Source organism: Rissa tridactyla, chromosome 6, assembly GCF_028500815.1.
Source record: "Rissa tridactyla isolate bRisTri1 chromosome 6, bRisTri1.patW.cur.20221130, whole genome shotgun sequence".
In the NCBI taxonomy this organism is placed as follows: Eukaryota; Metazoa; Chordata; class Aves; order Charadriiformes; family Laridae; genus Rissa; species Rissa tridactyla.
Window position 1 is genome coordinate 39,071,073 of NC_071471.1, and position 16,098 is coordinate 39,087,170.

Consider the following 16,098-nt stretch of genomic DNA (forward strand, 5'->3'; position numbering starts at 1 on the left):
TCGTACTTCAAACAGTTTTAAAAGTCTCTTCAAAATTCAGACAGGTTGTTTCAGTACTGGAATCGTTATAATAAATAATAGAACACAGATTACACTGACTAATTTGTTAATCATAATTCAGGTAATAAAATATCCACTGCATCCTGTTCAAAGCAGCATTTATTAAAGATAGTATCAAGATAAGTCAATGCATAATGAAGCTTTCCCTCCTACAAATATGTAAACAAGTTGACAGCAAGTTATTATTACAATATAAAAATTAAAGCTTGCATTGCATTTTTTTTTAAAGCTACTAACTTCAGTCTCAATGTAGACAGTCTCTGGTCTGTAGCATTTAAAAACATGAGTTCTTGAAAAATGTTGAAGTATTGCTTTTGCACATACATATTTTTGTAGAAAAATACTTAAAAATACCAATTTCCCATTAATAAATGCAACACCAAAAATAAAATGCATCTTTTGTCATGAACAGTGTGTTAAACGCATCTAGCGTTTACTCCACCATTCTGTTTAACCAAATTATCTTCTGTTCCTTTTAAAATTCATTGTAGTTTGCAAAAAGTATCTTGGATAATATTCATTTACTTTCACATAGCAAAGCAATTAGCATTAAGTAGCTAATATTGGCAATTACCTTGTAATCAGAGTCTGGCCTAAATTTATTTGCAACCAAGGCCATCAAGTTAATCCTCATCTCAAACTGTGCATTTTAACACATACAGCAGGCTCTTGCTGAGAAATCCGAGTCACTTCAAATATATTTTGGAAAGGCTTGAAACCTTCATATGATTTAACAAGAAATACATATTCTCTTTTAAAGTACCTTTAACCTCTGTGTAAGGTTTTCTTTAATTATATTATCAGTCCTGTTGGTCGTGGTCAGTCAATTCTCCGGAGACATTTTGTTCATAAGATCATATAATTTGATATGAACTACATTTAACACTCCAAAACCAAAGAGAATATTAAGTTAAATTTTGATTTTTGTTTAACATTTTTCCAAGAAGTTTACTGTCAAGAGCTAGACAGATCGCTTTTGCAGTTGCTAAGGCAGATATGTTTGAAAACTCCCTGTACACAAAGTTTAAAAGATTGTGTAGTGTTTCAAAACCAAACTAAACTAAATCCAAGCAGCAGAGAGAAATACATATCATTGGGATGAAAGCTAATCATGCCATTGTGCCCTGCCCAGCATCAGCTGACAATGAACAGCAAGGAAAAAAAATAATTAAGATAACACAGTGAACCAGTTTCAGGATGAATTAATTCAGAGAGCAAAATCAAGCTGTCAAGAAAAGAATTTTACAGTAGGATATTAGACTGAAAAAACCAGCTGGGAAAACACTGGAAGTTTTACCACTTAAGAGAGTATCTGAGAAAACACAAGTACATTTATATGCAAACAGTCATGAATAGGAATAATACTGCCAGCTTTCCTAGCTCCACGCATAGCTCAGAAAAAGGAGAGTTTATTTAGCCTTTGTCACTACTTAATTAGCAAGTTATGTCTGCCAGAAATTACAGCCTCAAGTACATAACGACACGTAGAGCAACTTACTGACCACAAGCGTGGCAGAGCTTAAACTACTCGAATGATCTCTAGCCCTGGAAATGTGAAAAGAACACAACCCCAAAACAGGATCTACATGAACCTGTAACAGGAACTGTGATTCTGAAAGAAGGGCTTACCCTGCTCCTTCCTGCAGGATTGTGATTTGTAGATAGATGACAATTTTATTGACATGGTTGCCCGTAGAACAAACACGATGAGTTAGAGCAAGAGGTGGCAGCAAGTGCTCAAGGAGGATGCTCAACTGGAGTGTAAGATTCCACCCAAGGCCCAGCTTAGTCAAATCTTCAAAGAGGGACAAGATGCAAATACAAAAGCCTCAGTTTCCTCTAATGTCTTACATACCTTAACACACAGACAGCCTTTCCCTACTTTCAGGGAAACAGATGAGAAGCACAAACATTGCTGGGGCGCAAGTGATGAACCGCAACCTGGGGGGCTGCCTTTCTGATCACTGCCTCCCCCACAGACAACAGCTCCCTATAAGAGCTGGATCACAACTTGCAGTTTTGGTTAGAGGATGGGATTTTTGCACTTTACTCATTGGAAGAGAGCAGCCTTCCTGTCTTCTGGTACTGCGTCTTTGAGTACAGTAACGTGGTCCTTGACCTTTTAATCCCATATGGACTATTACAACTTTTTACTAAAGCATTTAACTTCCTCGGAGATGCTAAAAGCACTGCGTCATCAGTATTGTTACATTTGACCAAGGCTTTGCACTTGGCTTACAAAGGCCTGCAACAGCAAGCGAGTAACGCGATGCCAATACAGACCAGCTGCATTTTTATGCATACAATTCAAACCCTAGCCCAAAGCCTACAGAAGACTATTTCAAGTGCCAGGATATATTAACAGGCCATTAAATGCCTACCAGTAGTGAACCCGCTATAGCTGTAACATAAGGAAAAAGGACTGCAGCAGGCCCAAGCTTTAAGAATATGTTTAAAAGCGCTGCAGTAGATTTGCAGATGACTGTCATACCTGGGGGAAGGTCTAAGGACTGGAATCCGAGATCCAAGGATAAGAGGGATCACATGCCATTTTCTCTTCAAGGAAAGTAAGGCCATCTCTCCCCGTGCCAAGTAATAAAATACTATCTACAAAAAGTGGGTGTTTTCTCCCTGAATCCACAGTAGAAACACAGTCACACAGAAAACGAAAATCATCCTAATTCTCAGAATTGCAGAAAATAGAACCAAAGGGGACCTCAAAAAGTCATTTTGACAAGTCCCTGCCTTAAATGACATTCCAAAATTAATCTCTGTGCAAACAGTTATGCCACAGGACTCCAACTTAATAAAAAGGCTGACTAAATCAGCTAGACTTATAGAAAAAAGCTATTCGCATGTAAATATTTTAGTAATAACTTTAGCAATAAAAGAAAGTACTACACAGCCAATTTTAGAATTCACATGTGATATGAAATATACACACATACATGTTCTAATATATATATATATATTCACTCTTAAAGCAATGCAGAGCAAAACCAAACCAGGGCCTGAATAAATCTATCATACATGCCTTCACATTAGCATGACTTTAATACACAGCTGATGGGCCGATCAGATCCCTGAGGTCTATCACTGGAATTGCTACAAGTTTTGCTTACCACAGTTTTAACCAAACTGACTTAAATCATGTTACATCTCTCCAGGTGAAGGATGAAGAAAGACAAACAAAACAGCAACAAAAAAAACCCCCACAAAACAAGAAAAACCCACACAGACAAAAAAACCACACAGCCTTGTAATACATAGAAAGGCACCTGATAATATTGTTAATTGTTAGTAGCAATTATCTACAGCATCCTAAGTGTGCTTAAGCAATCAAGATAAATTTTAAAAAGACCATGAAATACAAGAATTGCTGGCATTCAAAGATAAGTCTAACCTACTTAAGAAGTTACTAAAATGAATGTGCAGCTGTAAATCAGTAAGAGTGTGCAAAACTACAGTTTTGCATAAAGTGCTAAATGTACCCCCAGTCTGCACCTATTAATATTACAATATAAGTTTGTTAAGCTTGGCAATATGATGCAAGAAGATGATCTTAAGGATATCTACCACGTCTTTCCTTTTCCTTCCCCACCATCATTCTACTGTCCTTTACACTGTACATTTTTAAATTACACAAAGGCTTTTTCAGGAATTGTAGTTCAGCAAAATATTTCAAGTATACCTATCTTTCCATGTAAACTTAGGGACACCATGGATTTGATTTTCACAAGTTCCAAACGCTTACAACTTCTGCTAATTCAATCAGAGTTGTAATTATTCTGGTCTGTTCAGTACCTCTGGAAAAAGGCTGTTTCCTATTACTCATTTAACTCCCATTTAAGGAGTGCTGAAATTCATACTATAACTTGTCCAGATTTAAGTCTAAACAATAAGCAATTACAGAAAAGCAAAGTAATACTTTACCAACCATTTAGGTTCATAAAACCAAGTCCTACCATATCTATTCATACATACTTATTATATGAATCATACACAGATCTTTACGACGCACTGAATTCAAGTTATTATAATACAGCAGTTTGTCTTGCAGGCATTGTGCAATACACTTAGAAGTATACAGCGGTTCTCTTCTTTACTCTGTATTTCAGTGATCCATACCGTATCTGAGGGGAGGAAAAAAAAAAATTTAACTTAACAAAGAGTTGTTATCACTTCAGGCAAAAATATTATGTACTTTGTCACTAATCCAATCTAGTAAGTATCTTTAAATGTGCTTTGGACACTCTACAGATTCAGTAAGAGAATCTACCTACAACTGAACGAGATACAAACTGTATCTCATTCAACAGAATTGGACAAGAAGGGCAAGTCTCAAAAGTTTTCCCAAAAACTTTTGTGAGATTCCATATTTATCCTGAAGTATCTTTAAATGTTGTGACACATACAGATATAAAATACATTGAACCCTATGTAGAATCTTTGCTTTGTGGGTTACAAGTCAAAGGTGGCCATATGTCTATGGGAACTAAATAATTCTGAATCTTCTTTAATCCATTAAACTGCAGATGTTTAAGTGTGCACAACCAAGACATGCAAATGCAGATGACAATACCACTATCTACACCCCTCTCAAAGTAAGCAGTTGCTGGAATTTGGGCTCAGTGGTGTCAAAATTAGTATTACAAGCACAGAGTCTATTTAATCTCCTCCTCCCTTTTTCCTTGCTTAGTTTGATTTACGTATTGCCCTTAAAAACTCTAAAGTACAAAAGCTCCAAGCTTAGCTGTTATTATCACATACTTCCTTCTCCATTTAGCATTCCACAACCCAGTTATTGTTGATAACCCCTCTAAGATTAAGAAAAAAAAATTCTGCATTATTCAAAATCTCAAGGTACATTGTTAAAAACAAACTCAATAGTTAAGATTATACTTGCCTCTTTACGACCTTTAATACTTTTTACAGATTTCATGCTCTGAGTTCTTCGAAGGCCTCTCTGAGCAAACATTTCATCCTCCGAATGTGTCCCCTCCACCTCTTCATCTGTTTTATCATCTCCAGGATTTTTTTCCAGGGGAGTTTTGTAACCTTTAAAAACAATTTTATAAAAATGTTTAATAAGAAGCATCTGTAACTTTTAGATGTCAAAGAAAGCCACGAGTTTCATCTTTAACGCACATCTCTCATTCTTTTAAATGATATGGTCAGTCTGCCAGCTGTTTCAAAACAGCAAAAAATCTACACTACCAGGAGCTTGTTACGTATAATCATGCCTTTTTTAAGTAATGAGCCATTTCATTCCACAGATATGTAATGCAGTGGTCCCTTAATTGCCAAAAGTTAAACCACCAATCTGCTACCATCTTCTGCTTTACACTGAACTGTAACAACCTCAGCAGTTACCTTGAGGAGTACTGGAGATTTTTGGCCATGATCCCCATGGGAGGGGGGTTGGACTAGGTAATCTTTAAAGGTCCCTTCCAACCCAAGCCATTCCATGATTTATTGGACCTTTCTTGATACTTGCATACCGCTCTGCATATTTAATACCAAAGTTCCTTTCGGATAGATACAATATCAAAGTACTCTCAAGGGTTGTTTACATCCAGCAAAAACAGGACCAAGGCTACCAGAGTTTCTCACTAGAGGGCGCAAACTGCTTAAAAACACATGATGAAGAGATCCTTGGGGTCCAAAAGTCCTGAATCCCCGTCATAGAGGTATCAAACACCCCCGAATGTCATCCGGTTCTTCACCCCTGCCAAGCTCTCCTCTTTTTGAAAAGGCCATTGCAGAACGTACAAGCCATAGTACTTGGAGACACCTTTTAGACTCCAAACCCAACTTTATTCATGTTCAATGTACATTTCATCTTAAACCAATATTTTATTTAGGCTTGATTAGATTAATTTCTTTTGGTCATTTCATTTTTTTCATGAAATTAGAATCACATTAACCTACTCTACAGCTCCTTAAGGCAGACTTGCCTCATTTTGCCATTCTAGAGGCAACATGTCTCTGCCTTCAATAGTTTCAATTCATCATTTTCATTATGGAAAATTTCAATCACATCTGTTACTCATATAGCTTCTGACTAGGAATGTTTGCAATGACACCAATACTTCCTTATCTCTATTTGTAACACTTCTGATGAATCAAAATCACATTTGCCTCTTTCACAGCAAGCATACTGGCAGCTCAGCATCCTGTTATCAATGGCCTTCTACAGCTAGGTCTTTTCAACTGATTTGCATGGGAGCTCACAGCTTAGATCACAAAAAGATAATATTCCATTAAGTGCAATGAAATATTGCTACACAGTATTCTTAAGTCTACTTGTGGTCCGTGGTTTGTTCTCATTTTAAATCGCTAATGCTGAAGAAGCTTCAAAAAAAAAAAAAAAACTAGAAGTGTATACTACATTTGGGTCCAGGAATAGAAACAATTAAGTTATACTAGCTCTAAGAAAGCATTTTGACTTGTGAGATTGAATCTTACTATCAGTGGTTATTTACACAGTATAATCTGTATCTGACTAATAAAAAAAAAAAAGGAATTTTGAGCATTTGCAAGCTATTTCAGATAAATAACTAATGCTCTGTTACAGAGGAATAGCCCCTGAACAACAGCTGCAGTGACATCATCCCTAATGCAACTCTCGAATTCATGGGCTTTCTCTCTGGCCAGTACCCCCATCTTTACACTGACCTGCACAGGATGCCTTCTGGGCTCAATTAGCAATTCAGCTTAGCACCATTCAGGTGGCCATTTATTCCTCAGAAACACCATGGGCTACCATGTGATTCCTGGAATTCCTTGTGTTCCACAAGCACCCCCCCTCCTTGAAATGCAGGGATGAGAACAAGTGACAGGCTTAGGCGAAAAGAAAAAAAAAATAGACTAGAGCCATTTCATTTGTGGGAAATATCAACTGCTTAACATCGTAGCCTCACCATTTTAAAAGGTGCAATTGACAGCCTTCCACTGAAACCTTCCTTCAAGGTTCCACTGAAACCTTCCTTCATAGGCTCAAGAGCAAAGTGATGATGGTGATGATATGTAACATGATAATAAAATAATAAAACTGGGTGTTGATATGCATCAATCCATTATGATAACTTAATGCCTTCATTATTCCTATCATCACAAGCAATTTTATATTTTGAACTATCATTATGGACCTACTGAACTAATTTCCATTCATTTTCTCTTCCTATTTATTGAGTTTCCATAAATTTTCACGTTTAAACTTTTTGTGCATTTGTCACAGAAACACCACTTAATCACGTATTTTTTTACTTCCAATTAAGCTTTGTTTTGGCAAGGAATTCTCGTTGCTAATTGGCAAAGATAGCAGTAATGAATACAGTATGACTACACCGTTAGTGGCTGTAAGAAGAAAGTTCAGGGAGCATTTCTTAACTGTTGTAATATATCTTACTCAAGTCAACTCTGTTCAAGTTCACTGGAATTCTTTAAGGCCTTTTCCATTTCTAAATGGGATAAATGTATTTCCGCTTTCCCACTTCAGCCTTCGGTGAATTGTTCTTTTAGCTCAAAAAAACAGAAGACAGATACTTACCTGAAGATTCACTTGCAGAGGCTCTGGTTTTCTTTTTTGCTTCTGGTAATGTCTGATAGGACCCCTGTCCTACTGGCTCATCTCCTTGTATAGTAGTCAAATCATGCATACTGAAACTTCTCAATTTCTCAGTTATCGCACCTTGACTCTGAAATAAACAACAACAGTATCTTTAAAACAAAGCAAAGGTTTGACTTTGCTGTTCAAGTTGGGTTAAGATGTTTAAGCCCATGCTTTCTTGTTGCACTACAAAATTCATTGAACATAAGCATGCGGCAGACTTACATTTGCTTTAAGTATTGCTTTTACCCAAGCTTAACTCTATATTGCTCCTAGACAAAAGAGAAGTTACAGATAAACTGGCAGTTTCATTACAAATGTCTCATCTCACTCCTTTAATCTGAGCAAATAAAGGCTTTTTGGGTGAGGGAAGTGTTTCAAAAAAAAAAAAAAACCATGAGAAGTGCTCAAGTCACTTCAAACATTATACTTCTCTAGCAGTGCTAGGTAGCGTGACAGCAGCTTTAACACTTGCGTTTTAAAAAGTTTGGTTGAAGACAAGTAAAGATTTCTGTTCTTTTATATTTTTACCCTCTACAGATTTGAATATGCAGAAGAAAAAGAAAAGTGTTAAAAATACACTCTGTAACATTAACTCAAGTAACCAAGAAACAAACTGGCAGCACTACAAAAGCTCTAGTTGACAGAAACTTGAAACCAAACAAAGCAAAGAGGTCCTGCCTGGACTACAGGCCAGCAGGTTCTCTTACTAACGTAGGTTTACTGACATAATACCAACCCAAAATATAATGCTATATATAAGAATAGTTGATCATATTTGAACATTAGTATTCCATCTCTTTACATCTTTTCTATATAGGACAAACAGAAAGTTCCCCTTTGGGAAGAAGGGTTGTCAAGCAGCTCCTTCATCTTACACCAGATGATCTTATTACTAAAGCACTGAAGCTTAATTTATTGTATAAGCAACTAAAAGGACAAGCACATTACTCAATGTCATGTTAAAATAACATTTAATTCTTCCCTCTCTGGCATATGAGGCAAAAAATAACCATTTCAGAGGAAGGCTGACAAGCCTGTGCATGAATCCCAGTTTGAGCAAGGATTCAAGATTTTGTTTCATTCTCACAAACAAAGCTCTTAAGTAAAATTCCTCATTTCAGCATTATGTTAGCAAGCAGTAGCAGAAATCCAGGTACAATTCCACACACCTTCCTCTGCAACAGTACCAGCGTAAGGCAGTTCTTGTACCAGTGGCTGCAGCCATTTGTTCCCACTCTCGTGGCAACAACTGTTTGCAGATGGCAGACCAGCACACTACATTATTCCATGTTAAAAATAGCCATGTAAAGTGAAGAGACAGAGTGATACTCCTTAAGCTTGCATGGCCACCAAAGGCAGAGGGGGGGAAGTGGCTGAAACCTAATACTCATTTTCTAATTGCTTAGTCAGTAGTATAGTATATAAAGCTAAGACAGTGTGCTACACAGGCAAGAAAAAATGATTTTAATTTTTACACCACCATTTGTACATTGACACTAAATAATAATAAAGAAAGGGCTTCCTACGAGAGAAGTAGAAGCCTTTCCTTTTCTAGCTCTTCCTGCATACATGTAGGATGACTGACAGTTCTCAAGAACACAACTACAGCTTGCCTTTGAGTTAAAATGCACTACTGACGCTGTACAGCCTGTGTATAAACTACTGTAGAAATTCTGAACTTAAATTTATTCCCTTAAATGGCTTATTTAACGCAGGTCTGTCCTGCTTTAAGGCAGGAATCCTGCCCTTCCACTACTCCAGTTCTTGCTTTGAAAAGCATTTGCACAGTAAACCAAATCAGGAACCAGCTATGCCTGAGAACTAACAGTCAGCTGTTAGGGCACTAGGGAAGGGAACTGAGATGGGACTGCTTCTTTTGACAAGTAACAGCTTACAGCATCTGCTAGAACACATACGACTGTTGATCGGTCTACATCCTCTACTTGAAGAGATGCAAATGGACTCAGGTATCAATCACTGAATGAACACCGATGAATGCATAAAATGGACCCAGTTGGTTCTCAGCACAATCCATATAAATTCAGCATAACTCCAACTCACTAAGTATGGACAGAACCTACTATAAAATACTGACAGAAGTTGGATTTCCCCAGAAACGAAAGTACAGAGCCACACTTGCATAACAGTTGCACAGCAAGTCCATTCATCATGTGATGTACTATGAAAAGACATTTGGAAATTGTACAAGATCATGGAATTAAGATTATAAAAACTAGCATGCTAAGAAGAAGTCACATCACAAGCTTGTACTTCCTATTCCACTGTAGATATCAAGGACCAGATCCAAGCTGGAAATGTTCAACCTTATTTTTCAGCGCTGCTTTTGGATACAGAATTTTGTTTTTCAAAGGGGGGAAAAAAGTCAAAATATGTGAATATGTGCCATAAAATAACATTGTGCCCTTAACCAGACTGCTCACCTGATGAGGCTAGAGCTCCTGTGGAGCACTGCCTCATTCAGCGAGCACATAACGGATTCATACAATGGGCCCTTCATTCCAAAAGTACTTGCCAAGATGGAAAGTTTCACTCAAGTTACACACAACAAACATTAAGAAATTTAAAAAAGGATACATATACAAATAAGAGATACAGCACATGTGCTCGAGAGTCACAGCAGGAACAGGGGCTGCACAACCACTGCTGTACTGCACGGTCACACATTATCCTAATCCTATGCAGGTACTGCCTACCATCCCCCCCAGCTCTCCTCCTGCCTGAATGCAGTCTCCATCCCACCCCTGGGAAGATCCAGTCTAGCTAAATCAGGATTGATATCTACTTCACACCACTGCATAGACTAATTGAAGAACAATTTTCAAGGCATTTTGTGTGGGTGTGGTTTTTTTGTAATGAACAAAAGTTTCGTAATTAAAAAACCTCCACATACTACTGTGTTCATACAACACTTAAGATTTAGCAAGATTCTTCCACTCCCCATGCTCAAAAGAAGCAGATAATTGCTTTCTCCTGAAACAAAGCATTCCACGAGGGTCTGGATTACTACCAGCTCAGAATGAAAGTCTGGCTGAAAAATATTAAATACCCTCTACTGCAGGAAATGTGACATTACGTACCCTCTACTGCAGGAACTGTGACAGTAACATTCACATTTAGAATATTAATGCATTAAGAGCTTATATATCTTGCTTGAAAGTTCAGAGAGTTACTAGCCACAGCTTGAAAGCAAGATGTTTGCCCACAAAACAGAAGGCAGAGCAATCCAATTTGCAGGTGGAGCTGAAGGGGGATCTCCTGCTTCCACACTCACACCATGGGTACGGCAGCAGCTATCACCTCACCCCAGCCACACACTCAGCCCCGAGATGCTCCTCACAAGAAGATGGCAGAGCAGTTGCGACACCTGCACTGGTGTCCCATTATTTCAACAGTTCCTGTCAGTAAAGAAGAAATACAGTGGGCTGCATCCAGCCCAGAGCCAGCCAACTAAACTACACCACAAAAGATTGAGACACAAACATTTATAATTACAATGCAGGCAAAAAAGCAGAGAAAAACTTCAGTGCTCAAATTTCTATGTAAATGAACATTGAAGAGAGATGAACTGTGAAGTTTCTGTTGTCTTAGACAAAATGAAAGTCTTGAAGAATAAGTCTGCTTATTTATTCGATAGTATTTACTAAAATATATTGAACGCCTTTCAGAGGCCACATTCATTACCAGTGACCAACCTGAAGCACTAATTTAAGATGTAATGGGTTTCTAAATCTAGCTCTTGATAAATATAGCCTACTTAAGGGACTCCTTTTGAGAATACTCAGACTCTACTAAGCTATTAGTATGCCGCCTCATCAGCTGACCCTCATATATGAAATGCCCTTCTCTATTTTGTTATTGGGTATGTATTTTTATAGTCTATATACTTCACCCAGAGAAGTTGCTGTAAACTGACACCACACAGTATGTCTGCCTCAGGGACTCTTTTTTTTTTGTTGTTGTTTAAATTGTCCTCAGTGGTCAGGATCACTGAACAAAGCTGCTTGCCTTCATTGGACAAGTTCTCAATGGACCATGTGTCCACAGAGCTGCTGGGAGCTTTGTGGCTGCAGAGCTGCCGTGTGCAGCACCCGCATTCCCAGCTGTTCTCTCCCTGATCCGATCTGGGCTGACAGGGAATGACTTCTGTTCCCTCTCAACCTGGAGAGGGACTGCTGTCCCGTGAGTGACCTCTGCAGCATGCCAGGCAGTCCCAGCAGGGAGGAGGGATGAAAGGAATATTGCTGGTGAGCTGAGCTGCCCACAGTGACACTGGCTGCTCACCACAGCTGGCTCCTTCCTCTGCCATGCCCTGAGCGGGAAGAAGGGGAAGTCTGAGGCAAGGCCATTAGAAAGATATTCAACCAGCAAAGAGGCAGCAGATTCAGGATAACTAAGAGACATGCAGAAACACAGCCCTCAAAAGGTATTATTATTAAATTTTTTTCCACCAAATAATACTTTACAAGTGAACAATACTTGTGTGACCTCAAAGAAGGACAGTGCATTTCACAGCTTATATAGCAGCCATCCCACACATGGCGATAGAGAAATGAATGTTTGCTAGCAGCTTGAGAAGCAAAAATTTATGTGTTGGTCAAAAGTGGAATGTACAGGTAACTGGCGTCTCAGAACTGGGAAGCAGGTGCATCAAAATGCAAGGTATATCGGTGGAACTTAGTGTTGCAGACATAATTTCCACAAATTCATATACTATTGAGATGAAAGAGCTCCAACAACTTTCCTATCATTAAAGACATCTTGTTGCTGACTCTTTTATACTGCAAATAAAATTTTTTATTAGTAAACTATAAAAGCTTAGGCCATATTTCATCTCTAAGTTTCCTGAAATCAGCATTTTACAAAGATTTGTTTTCTTAAATTAACATGACAGTAACACAATTTAACTTTCTAATGTATGCTATTTAGCGGGTTCTGAAACACTAAATTTTATTCGAATTGTGTCTAACTAGTACCAGCTAAAGATACCAGTATAGGAATGTAAGCTATAAGCCATGACTCCTGCCAATTACATTTTAACTTCACTACAGCAGAGCATGTTTAAATCTATGGCAAGTTTTGGTAGACTGACCTGGCTGGCTGCTCCAGCCTCCCCTACACAGCCAACTGGCCTTTTAATACTAATCCCATATTCCTTTGACAACCCTTGGAGAAAACTGCTCTTTCCCACACTTCATCTTGAAAATATTTCAGAGAATTTCCAAGCAATTTTACCACCCTCCTAAAGTCAGCATAAGCAGACATGGTAGTGTCTTTTGCTTGGACATTTCAGTGAACAGAAGCTTTCTTTGGACCTCCTCTTGCATTAAAAAAAAAAAAAAAAAAAAAGAGTGATGAAAGTGTGTCTCCTTCCCATCAAAACTGATCCCACTAATAGGATTCCATTCCTGAAATCCTATAGTGTGCTCCACCAGCTCATACTGAAGGGATAATCTTTTCACCTGCTGGAGGCAGCAGTCAACTCTTGAAAAACAGGGAACAAAAATCAAGAACATATGCATTGTCTCCATTTGCTCACATGGAGCGGCCACACTCAGCTTTTTGGAATGACAAACTTAAGAGAGGTTTAACATGCCAAAACAAAGATTTTTTCTTTTTCAATGAGTCTCCTCTTTCATACTGTTTAAAAATCATGTCTATTTTAGGTCTTTGGTATTGTGATGGTTGTTTTGCCCAAGCATCTCATCTGCACTGAACTAATTCTGTACAAATATTCATGAGCATGTTTAACAAGTTTTAACAAATAGAGCAGGCATCTTGCCAGTCACAGCTGAATAGCAATGAAATCTAAACACAGACATTTAGGAAAAAGTTATTTGTTATTTCAGAAGAAAGTAGGAGGAGGTATTTGTGTATGTGGTTGGGGTTTTTTGGTTTTGGTTGGCTTACCTTTTTTTTTTTTTTTTAAACACAGTATTTCTGTAACACCATAAAGATTAACAAGGAAATATTCAACCTTAGCCAGACATACAGACATAAGAAAAACACACAGCGCGTAAGTACTATTACAGGTGCACACTGCAACAAATTATGATTTGCTGTTTGGCAAAGAATATGCATTTTAGCATTTAGCATAGTTCTGAAACTTTTTCCCAGTGGAGTACTTTGAGGTTTTGTTTGTTGGGTTTGTTTCTTTTAAATGACCTGTTTTCACTCTGGATACTTTCATCCCTTTAGAGGTGTACTCTATTTCATGCCTCAAGGCAGTACTAAGAATCTGAATAACAAAAAAAAAAAAAAGGAACCAGTGATCAAACTGAATCACATTCTCAGTATTTTAGGCTTGTTATGTTCATATTTTAAAACAAAAAGTTTTGTTGTGTTTTTGTTTTTACTACCACCCGCATATATCTTTAAAATGAGAGAAAATGAACACACAAGAGATGCATAACTATTTTTCCAAACCTTTTTGAGATAGCATTTGAAAATGTAGTTTTTCAAAGTGTGTTTGATTTATAAAGAAGTTCACATACAAGCACAGAAATTCAAGTTAAATGCTAGCTGTACCTACTTAACTTTGACAGACAGGGGTCTCTACATTGCTTTCCGTTATCTACTAACAGTGTTCAGGTTTTCAGTCCTGTTACTATGAACAAAGCAGTTTCATTTATTCCCAGGAAGTTAATCCTGATCACCTTAAAACTATCATTTAACTAGGACATACACATCTTTCGTGTGTGTGTGCGTGCGTGTTTTGGTTTAAATGACTATTAGGTAGGATACACATTGCCTGAAGTAACCCTCCCACATTTTCTACTCCTAATTTGAGATCCAGTATGTCAGAATAAGCATGGCTGCTCCTTCAAAAAAAAAAAAACCAAGAGAGAGTGATGAAAATGTGTCTCTTTCCCATCAAAGCTGATCCTACTAATAGGATTCCACAGAATCCTGGTGGGCCAAAAGTTGCTTAGAATCTTACTTATAAGCTTGTATTTTGTTTTCCTAAACCTACTACCCTCTGAAATTCAACTGAAGGTCATGAGTTTTGTAGGCAAGTGTTGTGGTTTGGGCCGGACTGGCCACTGAAATGAACAACAGATGTTCTCCCCCCTCCAGACAATTTGGGAACAACCACAGGTTACTTCATGATTTAATGGAACTTACATGACAAAGCAAGAGTATGCTAAACAGCGATATGCAAGCTTATGCTTAGTGTATTAATTTAATAATTCAATCAACAAGTTGCACACAAGTTAATTGTGTCAAAATAACTTTTATCTGTGGTAGTAATCTTTCATGCCTTACTTCATATGTGGAGTTACCTCAAGTTGATTGGAGAAAAACAGCAGAAAAGCCAGAAATCCTTTAAATAGTTTGTTTACCAACAAGAAAGCAAAACAGAGACAGAAAAGAAACAATGGTCATCTTTACCAAAAGCCTGCATAGAAAACTGCACAGTGTGTCTTTTGAATTACTGTAAACTGATCCCCATCATCCAAGAAATAACTACACACCATCTTAAACAAACATAGTATAAGGAGGAGTAGAGGGCTGCAACCCATACATTTGCGGAATTAATCTTTTTGTTTAGGAATGGCAAATCCTCAGTACTATTACACCATTCTATACGAAGGACAAAAACACTTAGTGCAAGCAGAAAGTTACCTTTACAGCTGCTGTCACTGCAGCAGTTGCTGCCAAATTCAACCCTTGCCTTCCAAAATTCACCATGGTCTCATAGCCTCTTTCTTTGGCTTGTACGATGTACTCATCAATCTCCTAAAAGCAAAGCATACTTAAGTTTTAGAGGGCTGTACATAAGAGAGTCACGTTACCCCACAGTATTATTTTTCCATCAATAAAGGAAGGCAGAAGAAATCTTCAAGAAAACATTTGATGGGACAGTTACTCTTGCCTTTGTATACTGATGTTTCATTCACTTATACTCTCTCTTTTAGAAAAGGATTATGTCTGGTCAAACAAGAAGATAAAATACATCACTCTTGTCCAGCTCAGAAACATTGCAGCTACATACCAAGTTCCTTACAGGGAGTAAGCTTAACTTGTCAGACAAAAGTTGTTCAAGAAATAACATGCTTAAGATGAAATCAGAGAGTTCCTTAAGAAGGTAGAAAAATCTCACAAAGAACTTCCAAAGACGGAGCTTTGACATAGGTAAGTACCAAGGACAATACAGTGATGACATTTATCCCGAGCTGTGGTAAATGTCTGGAGTTGGAGATAAAGGCTTCAAGGTAGTTCACAACAGCTAGCAGACTATGGGGAAAAATCCCTTTGGGTTATGAAGTTGCAAACTGTTTATAGTTCAACTTTCAGAAGGTCAGGATGACCTTACTGTTCATATCAGTGGCAATCATGTCAGCACTGACCTTTATGAATGCTATTTTCCATATTGTGAGGTTTTTCAGTGATAGTCTTCACAC

General features: G+C 37.8%; 1 protein-coding gene across 3 annotated transcripts in view; it reads right to left on the reverse strand.

Annotated features, from left to right (window-relative positions):
• Positions 1-141: 141 nt before the first annotated feature.
• Positions 142-16,098, reverse strand: part of REEP3 (receptor accessory protein 3) — a 42,762-nt gene continuing 26,805 nt past the window's right edge. For all 3 annotated transcript variants that reach the window (XM_054204873.1, XM_054204872.1, XM_054204874.1), the window contains 4 exons: positions 15,320-15,433; positions 7,613-7,760; positions 4,967-5,118; positions 142-4,193 (listed from right to left, as the gene is read on the reverse strand). In XM_054204873.1, coding sequence (XP_054060848.1) covers positions 4,137-4,193; positions 4,967-5,118; positions 7,613-7,760; positions 15,320-15,433 — 471 coding nt within the window. In that variant the 3' untranslated portion in view covers positions 142-4,136. The remainder of the gene's footprint in view (positions 4,194-4,966; positions 5,119-7,612; positions 7,761-15,319; positions 15,434-16,098) is intronic.